Genomic DNA, 23,035 nt, shown 5'->3' with positions numbered 1-23,035 from the left:
GCCAAGGTAACGGGCTGGACCAAAGGTCTGACAAGAAGATTCTAGATTAGGCAAACATTAAACTGGACCTCTTCTTAGTTTGTTTTTTTTTTTTTTTAATTAATTAATTAATTAATTAATTTATGGCTGTGTTGGGTCTTCGTTTCTGTGCGAGGGCTTTCTCTAGTTGCGGCAAGTGGGGGCCACTCTTCATCGCGGTGCGCGGGCCTCTCACTATCGTGGCCTCTCTTGTTGGGAGCACAGGCTCCAGACACGCAGGCTCAGCAAGTGTGGCTCACGGGCCTAGTCGCTCCACGGCATGTGGGATCTTCCCAGACCAGGGCTCGAACCCGTGTCCCCTGCATTGGGAGGCAGATTTTCAACCACTGCGCCACCAGGGAAGCCCCTCTTCTTAGTTTTTGAAGGCAGACCTATCTCCTTTTAGTTCGATACTTCTGGAGGACTTTAAGAGCGCCAGGAAGATGCCACCTTGCCCAGCTCCCTGTGGAGTGCGTAGCAGCTCCTGTTCTCCTTTTGCTAGACAGCAAGAAGTAGCGGCTGCACGCCAGAGGGGAAGAGACGAGCCCTTCAGCTGTGGGGATAACAGGCAAACACGTGGCCCTTCAGCTGCGGGGATAACAGGCAAACACGTGGCCCTTCAGCTGCGGGGATAACAGGCAAACACGTGGCCCTTCAGCTGCGGGGATAACAGGCAAACACGTGGCCCTTCAGCTGCGGGGATAACAGGCAAACACGTGGCCCTTCAGCAGGGGCTGATCAACGGTGGCCTCCAAGGGCCTCTACGCTCTGCTTCAGGATCCCTCTCTGCCCCTTAGGGCCTGGCATAGTTGACATGGGGGTAATCAGGTGCCCCTATAGAAAGCTCCCTTCTAGCGCCTTGAGTAAGGATTCCCCTCATTCCCCTTTCACAGGGTAGTCATGAATCCAGCTGACATCACACCCAACGCAGCAAGGCTCTCCTATACCACCAGCCCACTGGCCCAACCCCAGACAGACACACCCCTCTTCCCTGGGAACCGAGCTTGGGCCTGACTGGTACAACACTGGAGAAAGCAGGTGTTCACGAGACCCCAGATCCAATCCTTCCCCATCCAGGCGGGCATTATGTCTAAAACTGTGCTACTCTCTCTGAAGGTACTTCAGCCCTTCTTCCAATTCGTGGATGAGGTCCCGGGACTTGCTTTTCAGTGCCTCTTTCAGAATAGGGTAGGAAGTAGCTTCCTGATCAGAAAAACCCAAACTCCTAGATTCACAGCTAACAGAACTACCTCAGATCCTTTCCTGCTTGCCGGAGCAAGAGACACCCAGACTGAGGGGCTGCAAGCCTTACCCTTCCTCAACTGGCATCAGAGTGATGCTGTTTTCTGTGGCGTTCATAAAAGCCACTCCTCTTTGTTGGCATGTCCTTATCTTTTCCTTCTACTGCCACTGAAAAGAACAAGGTGCTTTCCCTTTTTATTGTCCTTCCTCCTTGCTCTGTTCAAATCTGTTTTGATCTTAAAAATCCAGATGTGGCTTATGAAGGAAGCCCTGGAAGAAATAACCCACTGCTGTTTAGACAACATATTCAGGAATGCCTATTACCTCGAATTATAGGCAGAGTCCCTGACGAAGCCAAATAACGATGTGCGAGCGCCTCTGGAAGTTATTCTCACTAACCCTCCATGCAGATGCCACGCTGGCCCCCAGCCACCATCAGCTGAATTCTGTAAGTCATCTTCCAGCTCCACTAAAGTCCCTATTTTACAGGTTTGTGCAAAGAATACTGACACGAAACCCCTTTTCCTTTCTCCAAATCTAACACCATTTTCTTGAAGCCCTGGCTTGCTTTTGGCCAAACAAGGAAGAGTAAGGTAGGGGGTAAGACCTTCCCACTGCCCAGATCTACTAACAAAGATCCAGTCAAAGTCAGTGAATTTGATACTCGAGCAAGGCCATCTGCTCCAGTTCCCAACCTTCTCCCTTCTCCAAGTCTTTGGTGCAACACCTACTTTTCCAGGCTGTACAAGAAGAGAGGGTAAATTCTTTCTGACTTACTGCACATGGGAATTTCTGGAAAGCTTTACCTTGGATTCAGTCTCACATTCCCTTTCCTGCCTTGCTGAAGGTTCGGGGAGAGGTCTGGGGAGAGGGCTGATACAGAATCCCTGCTCTGAACAGACCCAGCCGGGAGCCTAATGGTGTGGTGGCTCTTGGCTCACCAGAGAGTGAGATTGTTGAGAAGTCCCTTAAGGTGGCTGCATGTCCATCAGGTTCCAAGAAATAAGTTTGCTGGCTGTTTCTGGATTTTAAATATCAAAGTAATGTCCTGCAATGTTATTTTAAGTAAACATCCCCGAAATGCAAACTGTTATAGACACAGTAGCCCTCCAGCCTCAGGAAGGCCCCCAGGCTTGTCCAGAGAGAAGCCACTGTCTACCTAATGTGGCTGTGGAGGGGAAGCAGGTCTGTGGCAAGAAGGTTAAGACACCAGCAAGAAGGAACAGGACGTCCTAGAAAAGGATGGCAGTGATGGCTGAACAACACTGTGAATGTACTTAACTGAACTGCACACCTAAGGTGCTTAGAATGGTCATGGTGCAGCAGGTCCTACCTGCACTCCTTGATCACTTGGTGGATGTCAAACTCGAAGGCTGCCATCAAAATGTTGTCCAGGGGTTCTGGGCTGCTCTCACCTCCCAGAAACAGGTCAAGGCTGGACTGTGGAAAGGTAGTGACCCATTCAATCTCCAGACGGAAGCAGAGACTCAAGGGGGCAGGCAGAGCTGCTGTATAGGGAACACTGGAGAAGGGTGATGGGGTCCTTCAAAAAGGGCCAAAGGAAAGCTCTTGCCTGTTCTTCAGGGAGGTTCAACTCAATGAAGCCACACGGTGAAAATGACCAGCAGGGAGCAGAGCCCCCAGGATCCCTACTCCCCACCCCCACCCCAAGGCGCTCAGACTCACCTGGGCATAGAAGTGCAGATCCGTGGGTTTTACCGTGGGGTGAGAGTACAGGAGCCGGCTCACGAGGAAGTGATACCAGGTACTCAGAAGCCCCTTCTGCTCCAGCAGGGCAGCTTCATCTCCCAGCATCACCTGACGAGAGAGGTGCTCTCCCTTAGGTCGGGGGGTGACTTCCCGATCATGCTCCTGACCTCGACCGGAGCATCTGGTTTGAAAGCTCTCGCCTTCCCTCAGAGCCAATAAACAGCCCTGTCTCAGGAGGACCTGTCGTTGCTGCACTGGATGCCAGAGCCCCCGGGGGAAGCCAGGGAAGACCCTGGCCTGGACTTGCTTCCCACAGACCTTGCAGAGAGACTCGAGGTGAGGACTGGAGGCGAACGTGCCGTCCTGGAGGTGCCGCTCACATTCCTCGTGCCAGTGCTGCCACTTCAGCTCCAGCTCCGTTAGTGTCTGCGTGTTACCAGGCTACGGGAAGAGACGCAGAGAGATGCCATCACCACACAAACCCCTTACACTCATTGAACGAGCCCACCTCCATGACCCAGAAGAGCAGGGCTGCTCGCACATACGCTGAGAACAGGCATGGTCCTCATCAGGTCCCCAAGGATTCGGCACATGCCTGCAGAGGTGGGGCTGCTGTCGGCCTCCTTGGAGAGCATCTGTCGGGCCTCATCCAGCCGGCCCTGCAGCACCAAGACGGTCACCTGGGAGGACGCCCAAGAACACAAGCATTCACGGGAGGCTCAGAAGCCACTCCCCTCAGCCCACACTGGCTTCCTAGCCTTGGAGAAACGTGATGGTTCCTTCCCTCCAGAGGTAATCCAATTCATCCAATCTCCCAGTTTTAACCTATACCATGCTTTTCAAACTGCACATTGTAACCCATTGCAGGTTATGACCAACTTTTAAAAACTAAATAAAATAGAAAATAAAATATACCAGAGTGCATCAAATAAAGTATTGGTTCATAAACGTTTCAGTTCAAATACATATACATGTATATATACAAACACTCAGTATAAATACAGTTGATCCTTTCTATTCAGATTCCATATTTGTGAATATGCCTACCTGCTAAAACTTATTTGTAACCCCAAAGTCAATATCCGAGGTGCTTTCACCATCATCTGTGGACATGTGCAGAGGGGCAAAAAATTTGAGTCACCTGATGTGCACATTCCCAGCTGAGACTGAACAAGGTGGCACTCTACATTCTGGTATCAGCTCTCACACTAAATTAGTGTCTTTCTGGTGATCTATTTAGTGCCACATTTTTGCATTTTTGTGCTTCTTGTTGGGCCCCCAAGCATTGTGCTGAAGTGCTGCCCGATTCCTAACTGCAAAGAAGGCTATGACATGCCATACAGAGAATGTATGTGTTAGATAAGGTAAGAGAACATACGTGTTAGATATACGTGTTCGTTCAGGCAAGGATTATAGTGCTGCTGGCCATGAGTTCAATTTTAATGAATCAATAATACATATTAAATAAGGTGTCTTGAAACACAAACATACACAAAACAAGATTATAAATTGATCAGCGGACAAAAATGTTGTGACCAGGGACTTCCCTGGTGGCGCAGTGGTTAAGAATCCACCTGCCAGTGCAGGGGACACGGGTTCGAGCCCTGGTCTGGGAAGATCCTACATGCCGCAGAGCAACTAAGCCCGGCTGCCACAACTACTGAGCCTGCGCTCTAGAGCCCATGGAGCCACAACTACTGAGCCCGTGTGCCACAACTACTGAAGCCCACATGCTCTAGGGCCTGTGCTTCGCAGCAAGAGAAGCCACCACCACAATGAGAAAGCATGCGCACCGCAATGAAGAGTAGCCCCCACTCGCCATAGCTAGAGAAAGCCCGCGTGCAGCAATGAAGACCCAATGCAGACAAAAATAAATAAATAAAATAAATAAATTTATTAAAAAAAAAAAAAAAACACCCAAGGATGGGATTATGGGCACCATGCCAGGAAGAGGCGAGACTGGCTGGGCAGACAACTTAAAAAAAAAAAAAAAAAAAAAAAAAATGTTGTGACCAGAGGCTTGAAAGAACCCTGTAATTCCCCTACAAAGAGCAATGGTTCAGTAATCGAGAGCTCAGGGCTCCAGGCAACTTTATAGACCATAACTATCATGAATAATGAGAATCAACATTATATACATACAAGTATATATGTAAAACATACACAGTAAAAGTTCTTCCATTAAGCCACGCTCAAAAAAGCCAAGGATATATACGCTGACAAGTCCCCAATTCCTCTCTGTAGCCTGGACTTCCTTCTCTGAATTCCAGAGAAATTCCGTGTATATCCTACTGCCAGTCAGTGTCTCCACTTGGCTCTCCTAGGCATCTTGTTTAACATGCCTAAAAGTAAACACCCCGGCACCTCCAACTCACCAACCCACATTCTTCTATTTCTTACACATCCAATCCATTAGCAAATCCTATCACTGTATCTTTAAACTGCATCCAGAATCAAATCACTTCTCACCATCTCCTCCGCTCAGCTCCTACCCTTGTCCAAGTTGCCACCACTTACCTCTGCCTGGTTTAGGACCTCAGCCTTCAAACTGGTCTCTCTGCTCTGCCTTTGCTCTGTTCTCAGCAGTTTAGCCAGAGGACCCTTTGGAAACCTAAGTTAGATCACAGCGCTCCTTCGCCTGACTCTCCAATGTCCCCCTCACCCCATCTGACTCAGGAGTAAAATGGGAGCTCTAAACTCGTCCATCAACTAGCTCATACATTTATGCCCTTCAACGAATTTAATCATAGCAGCCATGTGGGGTAGGTGTTGTTATTATCTCCATGGCACAGAGGAGGGAACTAAAGGCTGTTAAGTAGCTCATTCAAGAGCTCACAGCTGGTAAGAGGCAGAGCTGGGACACTAACCCGGGCAGTTTGGCACCACAGGCCACGTTCTTGCCACTCAGCTACGCTGCCTCTCTAAAAGCTAAAGCCCTTACCCCTCCTCGCCTCCCTCAGGTCTCTGCTCACATGTCACCCCACAAGGGAGGCCTTCCTTGACACCCCTACTCTAGCACTCCCAATTCCCCTCCCTTGCTTTATTTCTCTCCACAGCACTTCACTTTTACACATGCTACATATTCGACTTGTTTCTGTATTTATCTCCTGTCTCCTCACCCAGGATGTAAGCTCCGTAAGGGCAGGAATCATTGCCCTCTTTGGTCACGGCTGTTTCCACAGTGCCTGCAAACAGTAGCACTCAATAAATACTCAGTGAATGAATCAGAGACTCCAAATCTAGGCCCAATAATTTCTGAGCAAAGTCTCTCCCCCTTACCTGCATAGATCTCCTGGCACCAAAAGGCCTAGGAACAGCCTCGAAGGCGACAACTCCTTACTTGAATTTCAGATTTTATAAGTCTCCATTATTCAAGTCAACCAGCAACCTCCTCCCTGCTTCCTCCCAACTGTGTCACAGGTCAGTAGAGGTGACTGGGAAAGTACTGCTCTCACAGAAATAGAATACATACACACAGGCTGACTTTCAAAGTGATAATCCAAAGTGACTTTGGGATCATCAATGTCTTTGTTTTGTTTTTGCTTTTTAAATATTTATTTATTTATTTATTTAGGCTGTGCCAGGTCTGAGTTGCAGCACGCAGGATCTTCTTTGTGGCATACAGGCTCTTTACTTGTGGCATTCGGAATCTTTAGTTGCAGCATGCATGTGGGACCTAGTTCCCTGACCAGGGATCAAACCCAGGCCCCTTGCGTTAGGAGCGCGGAGTCTTAGCCACTGCGCCACCAGGGAAGTCCCAAGGTCTTTGTTTTTAATAGCTTTACTGAGTTACAATTTACACATTATAAACATTCACCTGTTTAAGTGTATAATTCGATGAATTTTAGTGAGTTCCCAAAGTTGTGCACCATCACCACAATCCAGTTTTAGAACATTTCTATCACCTCAAAACAACTCTCATGCTCCTTTATATCAAACCCCTACCCCAGCACCTATCCGTTGGTTTTGTATTATCTTCATGTCTTCTAATCCTTAGATCCACAAACAAATCAAAATTCCCTTCTCACTGCAAAGTCTACAAAGCATTACTTTTCTTACATGATAACTTAGCTCAAAACTCTCCCACAGGGCTTCCCTGGTGGTTCAGTGGTTAAGAATCCGCCTGCCAATGCAGGGGACAGGGGTTCGAGCCCTGGTCCGGGAAGATCCCACATGCCGCGGAGCAACTAAGCCCACGTGTCTAGAGTCCGTGCTCCGCAACAAGAGAAGCCACCGCAATGAGAAGCCCGCGCACCACAACGAAGAGTAGCCCCCGCTCGCCACAACTAGAGAAAGCCCGGCACAGCAACAAAGACCCAACACAGCCAAAAATAAATAAATTAAATAAATAAACTTACTTAAAAAAATTAAAAAAAAAAACCTTTCCCACAGAGCAGGGAAGGAAAGAGAAAAGACCTAAGCACGTCTGCATAACTGCAGACTCAAAGAACCAAGTGCACACAGGCTCAGCAGGCAAACCCTCAGGCCTGCCTGTGAGCACAGGGAAAAGAGAATATAAGGTGGAAGGCAGGGAGGCCGGGCCTGCACGAGGGTCTTACCAAGTTCCAGAATCTCTCGTGTTTGCTTGGATTCTCACTGCCCAGAACATCTGCCGACAAACTGTCCACCTCACACACGTGCAGTTGGACCCAGTCAAGGAGGTGAAGGAGAAGAGGGCCGGCTGGAAGGAAAAACTCTCGTCACATACAAAAGCAGTAAATTCCACTTTCCCAAAGTACAGAGAATGTAGGACACACGAGCTATGTAGGAAGTGGTTTATCCCTCTTAAGTGAGCACACATGTGGTCCTGAATAAAGGGCTGAGCTAGCAAATAGACTTTTATGGAATCCTTCCTCTGGCCAGGCAGCTCCACCTTTCACTGAATCCTGGGAAGGGCCGGACATGAGACCCAGACCTCACCACCCCACCACCCCCCAGATTCTTCAGAACTACGCAATACTCACTGGCTATGTAAGTCATGGCCATATAGGGACTGGTACTGACTAGATGCCAGGTATGCAACAATGATAAAAACATAGCGACAGCCCTCAAAATCTACTGGAGGCGGGCAGATAAACAACTAATTTTAATTTCAAGTTGCTCCGTGCTTTAGCAGGAGTATGAATAAAAAGCTATGACTACACAGAGACCATTAATACACATTTATGAATAACAGTAAACAAAAACCATTAAAAGAATGCAAAAAGCCTGTAGCACCTCCACAGAGAGCCCACTCAAGCCAGGATAGCGTACTGACCACAATTTTATTCAAGATCAACAGAATAATTCGGAGTGGACCATTAACTTGTAGGGTTGCCCCTGCCCCAATCACTAGTGAAAGAATTCTCAAAGTGACTTTGCCGCCTACCACCTAATTCCTCTTCATATCCGTAAAACCTTTTTCCTTTTTTAAATTTTAAACAACAGAAATGTATTGTCTCACATTTCTGGAGGCTAAAAGTCTGAGACTAATGTGTTGGAAGGGTTGGTTCCTTCGGAGGCTAAGGAAGAACCCGTGCCACACCCCTCCCCTAGCTTCTCCTAAAACTTTCTTAAGCTTGACCAGTCCATGATATAAATATCGACCACCCCTTTCGCACGCTTGTTTAATATCTGTTTTCTTGGTATTTTTCAGGGGTCAACCTGCCTAAGATTTTAGATTTTCAGAAGATTGTCTGATTCTTTTTGCAGTATCTGACAAAACGGCAGGCTTCTTTGGGTATCATGTAATACTTTCTGATGGTTATGTTGATGAAAAGCAATGAAAAGAGCATTCTAGGCAACAAAACACTCATCACAACATAGAAAAGGGCAGGGGGACACCTTTGATGTTGTGACAAGATAATTCTGTGCTCACCTGGGGCTACTTCAATAAAAAGAATCTCACAAAGGTTCCAAATGAGCTCCATTGCTGACAGACTGGAGACCTAAGGAAGAAATGGAGACAAAGTTTTGACTGAAAACGTTCCTGAGGTTTTTTCTTAAAGCAAAGAAACAAAGGAGAGCTTGAAACACGTCATGGTCATTCATTAACTCAACATTTACTGACTATTCCTATGGCAGGGTTTCCCACAAGGCAGCCAGTGAGAGAATTTTAGGGGGTGGGACACAGACTAATATTTTCTATTTTAATGGTTGTGGTTTTAGTTTAACGTGCATTAGAAAAATATAACTAGCTCATTATACCCATGATCTTGATGAATATTATGGTTTAGGAAGAGGCTTTGAGTGAAAAGGGAGAGACGATTTTTAGAAAAATATTCACTAAATAATATTACAATATACAGATACAGCAAAAATTGTGAAGCTGGTATTCAAGGGACTGACACTTAGGAAACAGTCTACTAAAAAGCAAACCCGGGACTTCCCTGGAGGTCCACTGGTTAAGACTGCGCACTTCCAACGCAGGGGGCGCAGGTCTGGGAACCAAGATCCCACGTGCCGTGGCCAAAACAAAAAACAAAAAAAAACCACAAACCCAATATAAGACACCAAAATAAATCGGATCTGGACCCTGCCCTTAGGAATAGGCAGTATTCCCTCCCCCACCATTCTTCTGTGCAAAATCACAAAATACCTTAATCATAAGGAAAAATAAATGTTTTGATGACAGAGATAATGCACCAGTCCCTATTCACTACTGAGTTTGAACAATATCAAAATTCTAACCAAAGAAAAGAGAATTCTTTAAGTCATCTTCCAACTAAAGTTAAACAACCGGCAGCTTAAAAATGCTGGGTTCATTAGCTGAGTACAGTTTATGAGACTAACCAGTGATTCCAAAAGCTTAGCTCACTACCTCAGGTGACACAATGTGATTAGGATTTATATTTCCCACAAGAGTTGAAAACTAATACAAGTATTTATCAAGCACATCCTTGTGTTCCAATGTGCAACGCCTTGAAGGGGGCACCGGGAAGTTCAAGATGATTCTTACCACCCCAAGGAGTTGCCTATCTACCTGGAAAGAGAGACTTCTGCAACACCAGTGATTGCAATGCCACTGCCGGTGGGTGCTGAGGATGCAGCTGGACATAAAGGAGGTACCAGTACAACAAAACTCCCTTACCTGGATGCTAAACTGGCGGCCAATGGCTGGATCTTTACCAGCAACTAACAAAACACAAGACATTTTAAGTGAGCAATGAAACTTTAGTCTTACTGTTATAGCTTCACATATAAGTACTGTGGCTTGTGCCTTCTAAGACCATCCATTTTCACTATAGATTTTTTAAAAAATGCTTCATAGCTCTGTTGTAGATGAATGATCTCAAACCAAGGCCTTCAAATTACAAGTGGCTCTTTCAACTACAATACAGCAAATGTAGACACCACCATGTTATATAAGACTCTACCCAGCATCTAGGAGTCACATGGCTCTCGCAGTTATGATGACTTTAAATCACCAAGGTCAAAGAACTGGGAATGTGATTATCGAAGATCTTTAATTTGGCCCTTCAGCCTCATATCTGTCAACATAATATGTTCTAATTTGAAAAACATACTCAAGACAATTGCCAAAAAATTAAGGATTATTTAAGACGGGAAAGTAAGAGTTTTGAATTGGAATGTCAATCAGATTTTAACTTGTCGTATTTACAGCCAGATAAATTCTTCAACTATTATCACATACAAACAAAGTCCTTACTTGCAAGCTGGTGCATTTCCTCCAGGCATGCTCTTATGACTGATCGGTAGTTTTTACTCACTCGAACCAACCTACAAACAATGAAATGACATACAAGACGAACCTGGAACAGTTTGTGGTGATAGAAAGTAAGGAACATCTTGTGAAGATAGAAAGTATAAAAAAAAAAAAGATAAGAAGTTGCTGAAAGACAGGAGCCAACTTGAAGGAGCTCCTAATGACCAAAGCTGAAACAACTTGAGCGACAAAATAAGTAAAACACCACATAACCCACTGACTAAAATAAATATCCTTGAGTGCACACTGATATTAATTGTTGCAAATGAGACCCACTGATGGACCCTAAAATTAGTGGCTGAAATTTGAAGAGAAATAGGATTTGCATAGTCTCAAGGTTTCTCCCCCAAATACTTATTAGTCACACAGGGAAAGATGGTAATTTTACAGTACAGAAACCCAGCAGAAACCACATTAACCAAGCAATCAAGGTCAACAATAACATAAGAAGACATCAGCATCATGAACCTCGAGATATGATGTACTGAGAAGGACATATCACACCACTTCTGTGGTATCCTTGCTAAAAATGCATAACCTCTGTCCAATCATGAGAAAACACCAGACAAACCCAGGACAGTTTTGAGGGACGGTCTCTAAGACAATTGGTCAATATTTTTCAAAAGTGTCAAGGTCATGAAGGAGATGAGGGAGAAAAAAACTAAATGCAATCTCATTTGGCTGCAGAAGAGAAAAAAGGACATTAGTGAAAAAATTAGTGAAATTCAAATAAGGTCTTCAGTTAATCATACTGCATCAATTTTTTAAAATTAATTAATTAATTAATTTTATTTTTGGCTGTGTTGGGTCTTCATCGCTGTGCGCGGGCTTTCTCTAGTTGTGGCGAGCGGGGGCTACTCTTTGTTGCGGTGCGGGGGCTTCTCACTGTCGGGGCTTCTCTTTTTGCGGAGTACGGGCTCTAGGCGCGCGGGCTTCAGTAGTTGTGGCACGTGGGCTCAGTAGTTGTGGCTTGTGGGCTCTAGAGCTCAGGCTCAGTAGTTGTGGCTTACGGGCCTAGTTGCTCCGTGGCATGTGGGATCCTCCCGGGCCAGGGCTTGAACCCGTGTCCCTTGCATTGGCAGGCAGATTCTTAACCACTGCGCCACCAGGGAAGCCCCAGACTGCATCAATGTTTAAGTTTCCTGGTTTAAATACCAGTAATGTGGTTATGTAAGATATTAACATTAGAGAAGCTTGGTAAGGGATGTACAGAAATCTATTATTTGTGTACCTTTTCTGTAAGTTTAAAATTAGTTCAAAATAGAGTTCTTCAAAAAGGAAATAGCAGATTGTAAAGCAACTATACTCCAATAAAAATTAATTAAAAAAAAATTTGGTAGACAGATTCTACAACTAAGCAGGTGGCAACAAGGTCATCTTTCCATCATCACCATAGGCTGTTTGAGATAGGAGAGACCTCACAGGTCTATCAGTCTGGGTCTTTGTTTTGGAAATGATGCAAAAGAAGCCTAAATCATGGGGCTTCCCTGGTGGCACAGTGGTTAAGAATCCGCCTGCCAATGCAGGGGACACGGGTTCGAGCCCTGGTCCAGGAGGATCCCACATGCTGCGGAGCTCCTAAGCCTGCGTGCCACAACTACTGAGCCTGCACTCTGGAGCCCGCGAGCCACAACTACTGAGCCCACACACCACAACTACTGAAGCCCACGCACCTAGAGCCCATGCTCCGCAACAAGAGAAGCCACCGCAATGAGAAGCCCTCGCAACACAATGAAGAGTAGCCCCCACTCGCCGCAACTAGAGAAAGTCCGCGCGCAACAACGAAGACCCAAAGCAGCCAAAAATAAATAATAAATAAATAAATAAAATTGTAAAAAAAAGCCTAAATCATGCTCTAAACACACACGCACACACAAAGGAAATAGCAGAACAAAACAAACAGAAAGCAACTGGCTATTAGTTACCAATATGCAGATCCTTAGCAAGAAACATTAGTTCTAAAAGAAGAGACCTAAAGGCCACCTACTGGCTCCATTTATTTTCATTCTTATTTATTTTTTTTCTGGCTCCATTTAAAGATGAACAGAAGCTACAATGGGGCCAGCAGGAGGTGAAGCAACTTGCACACACTGTCTCACCTAATCCTCACTACTCCTTACCCCCTTTCACAGTCAAGATTCAGGCCCAAATAAATAACTCACCCAGCCAAAAACAAGGTAATATGCTGACCCCCATGCACAAAACAGGAGCTACCATCCCACCATTAGTAGGATATTCACTAATTTATTAATTCAGCAAACATTTTAGAGCACCTACTGTATAGATGCACAAGGAGATCTGGGAACAGAGGGCCCACATAAATAAGACGGAGTCCCTGCCTTCCAGGAATTACAGGACTTTTGACATGTTTTTTCCTTGGAGTCATAATAGATTTCTCTGAGTTATCAATATTCTGTATCAGAGCCTCTTGTCACCAGTCATCTCTCATACACAGACACATACATAGACACACACACACACACACACACACACACACACACACGCTGACCAGGGTATCCTCCAGGGTGATTCATTTGTAAAATGCTTATCAAGGAAGTAAAATACTGTGACACTGTGGTTAATAATAAGACATATAAAACTGGTCTTCAGGACTTCCTGCAGGGGGTGAGGGTTCGATCCCTGGTCGGGGAACTAAGATCCCCCATGCTGCGCAGTGCAGCCAAAAAGTAAAAAAAAAAAAAAAAAAAAAAAATTAAAACTGGTCTTCATCCCCAGTCCCTGACCCACAGCTCCTAAAATCTTTGAAAATTCCTAAGTGATAAGAGTGCTAGAAGCATCTTTTGTTCCAACTCTGGGTGGCTCCTGGATGAGGGCTGGTCACAAGAAAGACCAAGTCATAATTAGAAACTTGAAATTTTCAGCCCTGTCCCTGACTTCTCTAGAGAGGGGAGAGGGCTGGAAATGGAGATAATAATTGATCATGCCTACATGAGGAAGATTCCATAAAATCTCAATAGCGTGGGGTTTGGAGAGCTTCCAGGTAGGTTAACACATCCATGTACCAGGATGGTGACACAACCCAGCTCGAGAGAGACAGAGGTTCCTGCGCTTGGGACCCTTCCAGACCATGCCCCATGTACATCATCTGGCTGTTTTTCTGTGTCCTTTCTCATATCTTTTAAAGAACTGGTAAATGTGTTTCCTTGAGTTCTGTGAGCTGCTCTAGCGAATTAATCAAACCTGAGGTGGTCATGGGAACCTCTGATTTATAGCCAAGTTGGACAGAAGCTGTGGGTAACCTGGGGACCCACTATTTGTGATTGGCATCTGAATGGGGGACAGTTTTGTGGGACTGAGCCCTTAATTTATGGGATCTGATGTTATCTCCAAGTAGACAGTGTTAGAATTGAGTTGAATTGTAGGATACCCAGCTTGTTTCAGAGAATTGCTTAGTGGGGAAAAACTCCCAGACGTCTGGTGTCAGAAGTGTTGTGAGTAAAACACAGGAGGGAAAAAACTTTTTGCTTTTGTTTTTTCAATACAGATACCAACATTGTCCATTCCCTAACCGTATGAATGGACTCTAAAAAAAACCTAACACAGGGGTTCTCAAAATCTACTGTACTTAAGACTCACTTAGAGATTTTAGGATACACCCCCAGAAATTTTGGTGATATGAGGTGGGGCCTGAACAAGTACCTGACACTGATGCAGTTAACTCATGAACCACACTCCAAACAATTCTAGTCTATAAATAATACGAGTTTTCTGGTCTCTTCACAAAAAAAATGCTTTAAAAATAATTCTTTAAAGACAAAACAAAACTCCCAAGAGTGGAACCTCATTCAATGACTCTCAGGTGCTTATTTGGCTTAAATTTTATTCTTTGGAGGGTAAGTGAAGTAGGAATAGAAACAAAGAAGCAGCCAGTAAGTCAATCAGCAGCCATTTGCACATTCTCTGTAAGACATTTCCATCCATGACCACTTACACTGCGCAGTAAAGAGGACACAAACTAGAACCAGGGGCCCGTTATTTCTCCAGGAGAGCCATCCGTCACACAAAAGGATAAGGATGCATTTCATTCGGTTTCCCACAATTCAGCTGTGGGCTGCAGCACCTACCAGCAGCCTACTTACTGAGTTTTTCTGGATTTTCCAGTCAACTCTTCTTCAATTCTCTGGAGGCCCACAAAGATCCCATGGGATTCATTGAAGAGTTTTCTCAGGATTTGAGAGTAAACATCCTCATTCTTTCGGATTATATGGATAAAGGGGCAACCTGGCACCATGTCTGATTTTTCTGAAACAAAACAGAAGGAAAATTTAACACCTATTACCATCATCCTCATAAAAGAACCCACTCTAAAAACTTTGAGTATCTAATTACAAAAGCTTCAGCTTCTTTGCTACGGATTTCATTTATTAAAAATGATATGAATTATCATTTATCCACACGTGAATTTTTACTTTTTTTTTTTGGCCGTGCCACGCGGCATATGGGGTCTTAGTTCCCCGACCAGGGCTCGAACCTGTACCCCCTGCAGTGGGAGCATGGAGTCCTAACCACTGGACCGCCAGGGAAGTCCCCACACATGAATTTTTAAACACAAATGTTTACTCTCAGACTTTACTCCTCAATTCACTAGCATATTTTGTAATGACCTTTCACCTCCACCAACTGGAATGTACTAGGAAAAAAAAAGTAAACTCACTTAATATTAGTCTATGTAAAATTCAGTAAATAAGATAAACCTACAGCTGAAGTTTTATAAACATCAAAGTAAATATTATTTTTACATTACTTTTTTACTGCCACTACTCCTAAAACAAAGAATCAAGAACTGACTAAACTATTTTGCAACAGTGATGAAAAGGCTCTATAATGATAAATTATTAACCACCAACTTGTGGAAATTTCTTATATAACAGCTTCTCAAATAAGTTGTGATAATGTTCAATGGCTTGTCTTGAAAGTGATTTCAATAGATATAAACAAAAAAAGAAAGAAAACCTTGAGTTTCCAACAATCGAGGACAAGCCAGAAATGTTGATAAGCTTTCCTATTAAGTAGGAGAAGAGGCCATCCAGACCTAGTCACAGAAGTTTCTCTTCTGAGCAACTTCTACAGCTCTGCCAGACCTGAGATCTTCAATACCAACATATCCCATAAATATTTAACAACATTAGGGATAATTTTTTATTTATTTGTTTATTTATTTATTTACTTATTTGGCTGTGTTGGGTCTTAGTTGCAGCTTAGCTGTGGCACGGGCTCTAGAGTGCGGGCTCAGTAGTTGCAGTGTGCGGGCTCTCTAGTTGTGGTGCGTGGGCTCTAGAGCACAAAGGCTTAGTTGCCCCGCAGCATGTGGGATCTTAGTCCCCTGACCAGGATTGGACCCGTGTCCCCTGCATTGGAAGGCAGATTCTTAACCACTGGACCACCAGGGAAGTCCACGTTAGGGATAATTTTTAACTATAAAATCAAGAAAAACTACATTGCTTAAAAATTACATGAACTTCATACCATGTAATTTGCCAAAATTATATGAACTTCATTAGCTCAATCTGCTCCTTGTAAGAGGAAAACCTCCACATTTGGATAAAGAATGTTGCAAATATTGCAAGAAAATCTCTTCAGCATTTTCTGAGATTTCTCTCTTGAAAAGGAGAAAGGAAAATCAAATATCAAGATTTCAGTTTTACCTTGCTACTAGAGGGAATCTGTATTGGAAAGGTAAGATCCATGTCCGATACCTAATGGAGCTTAGAGAACAAAGCCAAGGACAAATCATTTTGCTCTCCAGCTCATTTGTGCTATGTATTAATAGCCTACGAAATTCAATCAAGTTCACAATGATAACATAAAGGTAAGGGCTATGACATTTGCAAAAATTCTCAATGAGGGGACTACTACAAAGAGAATTAGTTACTCTGGACAAAAAGGAAAAAGAGCTTCACGTTTTTAAATATACAGAAAACCTTTCTTTAACACTGGAAGACCATTGTTAACTTTTTTTCCTGGACTCAACACCTGCCAGATCTCATAAATCAATGAAAATCTTAAATAGCTAAATAGTTTCAAAAATGAACATGGTACAAAATAAGTTCAACCGTTTCATATTTCAGCTAGTCAAATCTGAGAGAATAAAGAAGAAAAAAATGTGCCAAGATAGATAATCTAAAAGAAAACAACAACAAAAAAAACCTACCTTTTTTGTTGAAAGAGGTTTCACACACCAGCATCTCCCCTGGACCCCAGTCAAAACACATTTGCTTCTTCTGGGAATTCACTCCCGGAATCAACTAGTAAAAAAAAAATAAGGCACAGAAATTGTTATTCTTCCTAAAGGCTTTGCTTTCAAATGACTTGCAGGTATAATCCTAGAAGCCAGTGGTCGTGAAAGTTATTAAGTGCTAATCTATGAACACAGCTGAGTGTGACTGACATCAGCCCTGTCTGTTAGACCCTAAATGAACAAGTGAGTTTTGCTAGGCACCTCAACCCAGCCTGTCACTTCTGAAGTGTTGATAAAAAGGAAAGCTACACCCCAATCAATTACTATATGGTAATTCAGTGATCTGTAGTTCAGAAAAAGGGAAGTTAAAAGAATTAAAAAGGAATTGAACTGTTTGTTACTCACTAAAAAGACAGCGACCTCAAATCCCACAGCTTCTGTGTCACATCTTTTATGACTTGATTTTTTTACTCCAACTCAGACAATCCCTCTAAGTCTCAGCTTCATAAATCCAACTGCCTAATCCACACCTTTATGAGTTATCTAACCTCTAGAGCTATATCCATAACGTCAAGAACCAAAAAAGGAACACTTGATGCTCATTCCCAAACCTCATTCCACTCCCCCAGTGGGACCAAGCCTTTCCCAACTGTTAGGAACAATCCTTGTAATCCCCCGCTTTCCCTCATCACCCACTGAGTTTATTTTAGCTAAATATGCATCTGTCCTATACCCCAGCAATTCCATTTCTAGGTATTTATCTGGAAAGAAACAACCAAAGAAAGACAAGAAGAACTGTACTTATATTTCTTAAGAGCCCTTGAGCTAAAAAGACCACTGGTCTAGAAAAACTGCTCAAGATTATTCTCTCTCTGAATCTACACTTAAACATCCCTGAATCTGCTAATTACTAACTGGCCTTCACATGCCTTGGTAAGAGGAAGCAGCTGCATGAAGAGCAGGCACAACAAATGCTACACAGGGTGACAATGGTTTTCAGGGTTATTCATCAGCCTCTTGAGGGTATGTTCAGCGTAAGCCCAAAGAGCAGAGTAACTCTCAAATACCCACGTGACTGAGTTCGAACTTGCAGAGTTGAGGTTCAGATTCTAGACTATGCAGTTCTGCCAAGATCATGCCCCCCTGAGAGGCTGTGTCCACAAGGCCAACCAGTTTCCTACCTGGTCTCCCCAACACCAATGTAAAGCTGGGTTATCACAGGTCAACCATCACTATTGGGGGCAAAATTAAGCTTAGATCATTTTCATTCCATTTGTAAATGCATGACTCATTGTCATGGTTCAATAACAAAGTGGCTCTCCTGGGCTGCACAGGGTACTGGGAAGGTTTCCCCATCCAAAGATTCAGACATAAGTGAAAGAGGGAAAAGCAAGATAACACGTAGTCTGTAAAAGTTCCAGTGATTCCGATAGCCTAATTATTCACCCTGGAAACACTGACATAGTCCTTGATAGACATTTAATATTTAACATGCTTTATATATGCATTAAAAGTTAACAATCTATAGCATATAGGAGTAAGCTTTATAGAGAGTAACAACCCACGTTAACTGCTATTTGAGATCTCATGTCTCTTTTTGTCCAGTTAGCTTTGAAATGACTTCTATTTTCAGTTTTTGGTTCTGTCAGATACTGCTTTGCAATCTGATGGCTTTAGCTGAAAACTGAAGGCATCTTAACCTTCTAAAAAGCAAAAATACAAGGTCAGGCAACTTGCAGTTTAGTGGGGCTTATAGGTTACCAAGAGCTAAGAGATGAAGAACAAGCCTAAACGGACAGAAATATTTGACCTAGTCAGGAAAGGCTTTCCTGACAAAGAGGCTGCTGGAGCTTGTATGTAAAAAATGAGCAGGATATAAACCTAAGAGAGAAAAGATCCCAGGCAGGGGGAATGGTAGGTGTCTCTTATCTAACAACCCTGAATCTCTTTATAAGCATCGTAGATCATCCACACCTGACATACTCTCTTGAGAGTTCAAATACAATTGAAAGAAAACAGAGCAATAAAAGAAGAGTCGCCGAAAGAATATATTTAGTAAACCTTGGGCCAGCTCAAGCAAAGCCAAGCTCACGGAGTTGCGACGTGAAGCTTAGCTCGGCTGGGAGAAAAAAGCCCCAATTCCTGTGCTTGGTTCAAGCCCGCTCATTAAAGCATTAGCCCAACAGGAAAAGCCAGAGAAATAGAAAGGTCGGGAAGACAAGGGACGGAAAGGGATGGAATGGGGCCTCCAGGACCAGGTATTTTGAGTATACAAAGGGGCAGAAACCCAGCGACCACTGCGACCCAAACACGGGCACCTAGTTAATGTGACTTCTGGACGATGGCAATTGTACTGAGGGAAGGGGACGAGCACCTCGCAGGCGGCAGAGAGATAGACAAGCCTGCAGGGACGAAGCGGACCCAATCCTCGGACCTAGAAGGCAAACAGTACTGTTCGGGGCACGCTTACAGTGACTGTCGGCTCGCTATCCAGCTCCTCCATAGCGCAGCACCTCACCGCCCGGAACTCGTGGGGCAGCCAACGCTCCCAGCTCGGGCCTCCCGCTCAGAGCCGGCTGCGAGAGAGGACCCCGTCCGAGCACCTCCTGAACTGCCTGCAGGTCCAAACCTCCAACGCCGCAGGGGTCTCTCCTCTTGGCCACGACCACCCCTCTGCGGCACTCCACACGTGTCCCTCCTTCCTGGCCTCGACAATACGACAGGGAAAACAGCGGCAGCGGCAGCCTATCCGCACAGTACTGCTCTCCCCAGATCCGGCGCCGCCACGGACAACCCCGAGCCAGGCAGAGAGAAGGTCCCGGAGACGGCGGGAGCGGCGGTGATGCGGCTGCGCGTGCGCGGGGCGGGGCGAGCGCTGGACTTGGCCGAGGTGTGAGTGAGCGCGCGACCTCTCCCGAGCCTGGCTTTCCACTCAGCTTCTTGGTCTGCAGGTTAGCGTCGTCGCCACTGCTTCTCTGAGCAGTGTCCGTGGCAAGAGAGCCCTGTCGGTTCTTCGGGCTTGTGTACGAAGGTATTCGCCGCCAGTCCCACCCCAAAAGGCTTCAAAAGTCATGGGGGCAAAATTGATGCAACTGAAACAGCTGTGAAATTGAGACCACTGGGTTCAATTGAACACAAATACCGGTTGTTATCTCACAAAAGAAAAGCAGGAAAAGACACTCAAATTAGGGAATCCCAGGTCTTATTATGGAAAACCTCAGCAGAAGTGGTCCAATAACCTAAAAGAGTTATTTATTTTGCAAATGCCATATTTACAAATACATGCACGTACAAGGAATAGAATAGTACTGGTTCTAAATTCCCAGATAAGCGAGTTTTTTTCTTCTTTTTTAACGAACGGAAGGTAATTCGAAATCTTAAAATAAACCTTAGGAAACAGTGCCTGAAAATGTAGCAGCTTTTATTATTTAGGAAAGAAATTTGATCTGAAAACAAGACAAAATTTCAGTAATTTTCTTGGGGAAGCCTTCTTTCCCTGAGATGATTCTGAACGACCTATTTGAATGGTGAAAATAAGATGACTTTGAGTGGTTAGGAAAATCCTATCACCCCAATAGTTTGTTCTTTTGAGTTACACACTGTTTAGTAAAGGAAGGAAAATCCTGTGGCTATCACAATTTCATCCAAATTCCTATCTCTGAAGACAGCCATCTATAGGATAAAATTTAATGTAGTTTTGCGCAAAATTCCACACTGTTCAACCATCTGTGTCTGGCTGCATTTTCCAGATGTTTCACAGAGTTTTACTGATCTGAGTGTTTCTGATACCAGTGGTGTGGCTACGAGAAATTATGCATTCGTGTCCATTTTCTAGTGGGTAAAAAGAGTCCTAATATTTTTCAGAATGTAAAATAAACATTCAGTAGCAGATAAATCAGTTTTTAAAATCTGGTTATTATATCTGCTCTGACTATTCAAAATTCTTCAAGCAGCAGAAGTTAAAGCCAAACTTAGTAAGACACTGATAGAAATCATGCCTAATTTCCTTCAGAAAAAATTATTCTGGGGAACAGGATGAAAGACCAGGAAGGAAAACCATTTTTCTCAAAAGAAGACCTGAGAAAAAAAAATAAATTTAACTGCAAAAGAGAGCTCTCCTGTTCACTGCAGGGTGTTGAGCAGAACAGGCCCCCTGGCCTCTATCCAGTAGATGCCAATAATATACCCCTCAACAATTGTGACAGCCAAAAAAGTCTCTAGAAGGTGGGGTTGTGAGGATTGGATGAAGGCAGTCAAAAGATAGAAATTTCCAGTTTGGGGACTTCCCTGGTGGTCCAGTGGCTAAGACTGCACTCCCAGTGCAGGGGGCCCGGGTTCGATCCCTGGTCAGGGAACTAGAACCCACATGCTGCAACTGACAGTTCACATGCCACAACTAAAGATTCTGCACGCTGCAACTAAAAAAAGGATCCCGCACACAGCAACGAAGATCCCATGTGCCTCGACGAAGACCCAGCGCAGCCAAATAAATAAATATTTTTTAAAAGACTAGATTAAAATTAATTAGGTAAATACATTTAAAAAAAAAGATGACAGATGTTCAGTAAACCTACTGTGGCCGTTATTTCATGATGTAGGTAAGTCAAATCATCATTCTGTATACCTTAAATTTATGTAGTGGTGTTGTGTCAATTATATCTCAGTAAAACTGGAAGAAAAAAAAATGTCTCAAGATATTCCCAGTGTCCCCTAGGGGACAAAACCACCTCTTTTAAGAGCTACTGGCATAGATATTCAACCACAGAGGAAGAGAGGAACAACCAAGTAAATATATTATCAATGAGATATCCACCTATTTAGAAGAATGACAAAGACTGTTAAGAAAATGGAAAAGTCTTTCAAGAAGTTTTAAAGTGTACACCTTTTGGTCCCCATAATTGTACTTCCCTGTTCAGTGATGTAATACTACTCAGCTATAAAAAGCAGTGAAATAATGCCATTTCCAGCAACATGGATGGACCTAGAGATGATCATATTAAGTCAGTTAGAGAAAGACAAATATCATATGATATCACTTACATGTGGAATCTAAAAAAAATGATACAGGGAACTCCCTGGTGGTCCAGTGGTTAGGACTTGGCGCTTTCACTGCCGGGGCCCGTGTTCTATCCCTGGTCAGAGAACTAAGATTCCAGAAGCTGTGCAGTGCAGCCAAAAAATTTTTTAAAAAATGAAAAATAAAAATAAAAAAAAATTTTTTAATGATACAAATGAACTTATTTACAAAACAGAAGTAGACTCACAGACATAGAAAATAAACTTATGGTTACCAAAGGGGATAGTAGGAGCGGCCATGGCGGGGGGCGAGGTGTGGGGGGGCAGTGATAAATTGGAGTTTGGGATTAACATACACACTAAAAATGTATATATAAAATAGGTAAACAACAAGGACCTGTATAGCACAGGGAACTATACTTGATATCTTGTAATAACCTATAATAGAAAATCTAAGAAAGAATTATATATGTATAACAATCACTTTGCTGTACACTTGAAACTAACACAGCACTGTAAATTAACTATACTTCAATAAAAAAAAGTTCAGTGAATGTATTGTGAAATGGAACAATATTTCCCTACATTTAATACCCCAGCTGATACATTTAAAGTGAAATGTACTAGCTTCTTGACTTTGACTGCCGGTGCAAGTTTGGGTCCCATTTTCTTTGCCATGACTCAAGGATAGAAAGCTGGAAGGTTTCCAGAACATCACAGATTCTGTGATTGTCTCCAGATTTCCTGCAGTATTCAGGAATTGAGTATTCAGTATTCCTGCAGTATTCACAGAGATAGCTCAAGTACTCAACTTACCTCTGTTAGAACTGAAAGAAATTTGATGGTATAAACTATGCACCGTTTAGTCGTCTGTATTATAAATTCAGTTATGTGTTTCTCAGGGTTTTTGGCAAGGATTTCAAGCCCTAAACACTCTCTCTGTGATTCTTATTTTCCTGCCCTTTTTAGGAATGATGTTTTTTCTTTGGCACCTGACCCTGAAGAGTACATTCTTGCTGGTTCCCCCATTCTTACCCTCTACTTCTATTGATATTTAATTATTCAAATACTGATAATTAATTAGGTTTCTAGAGGAAGTAGGCCTTTCTTGTCCTAGGTAACCCCTAATGGCGAAAACAGCTCAA

At 43.7% G+C, this 23,035-nt stretch overlaps 1 protein-coding gene across 1 annotated transcript in view; it reads right to left on the bottom strand.

Annotated features, from left to right (window-relative positions):
• The window catches only part of NUP85 (nucleoporin 85), a 29,275-nt gene extending 9,441 nt beyond the window's left edge, over positions 1-19,834 (bottom strand). The window contains exons 1-11 of the mRNA XM_068531357.1: positions 19,345-19,834; positions 16,848-16,941; positions 14,776-14,938; positions 10,619-10,689; positions 10,040-10,083; positions 8,828-8,897; positions 7,530-7,651; positions 3,516-3,650; positions 3,289-3,411; positions 2,947-3,078; positions 2,594-2,700 (exon numbers count right to left, since the gene is read on the bottom strand). Of these exons, the coding sequence (XP_068387458.1) occupies positions 2,594-2,700; positions 2,947-3,078; positions 3,289-3,411; positions 3,516-3,650; positions 7,530-7,651; positions 8,828-8,897; positions 10,040-10,083; positions 10,619-10,689; positions 14,776-14,938; positions 16,848-16,941; positions 19,345-19,377 (1,094 nt within the window). The 5' untranslated portion in view covers positions 19,378-19,834. The remainder of the gene's footprint in view (positions 1-2,593; positions 2,701-2,946; positions 3,079-3,288; positions 3,412-3,515; positions 3,651-7,529; positions 7,652-8,827; positions 8,898-10,039; positions 10,084-10,618; positions 10,690-14,775; positions 14,939-16,847; positions 16,942-19,344) is intronic.
• Positions 19,835-23,035: the final 3,201 nt, after the last annotated feature.

This window comes from Eschrichtius robustus, chromosome 20, assembly GCF_028021215.1.
Source record: "Eschrichtius robustus isolate mEscRob2 chromosome 20, mEscRob2.pri, whole genome shotgun sequence".
Classification (NCBI taxonomy): Eukaryota; Metazoa; Chordata; class Mammalia; order Artiodactyla; family Eschrichtiidae; genus Eschrichtius; species Eschrichtius robustus.
This window is presented reverse-complemented; position numbering and strand designations above follow the sequence as displayed.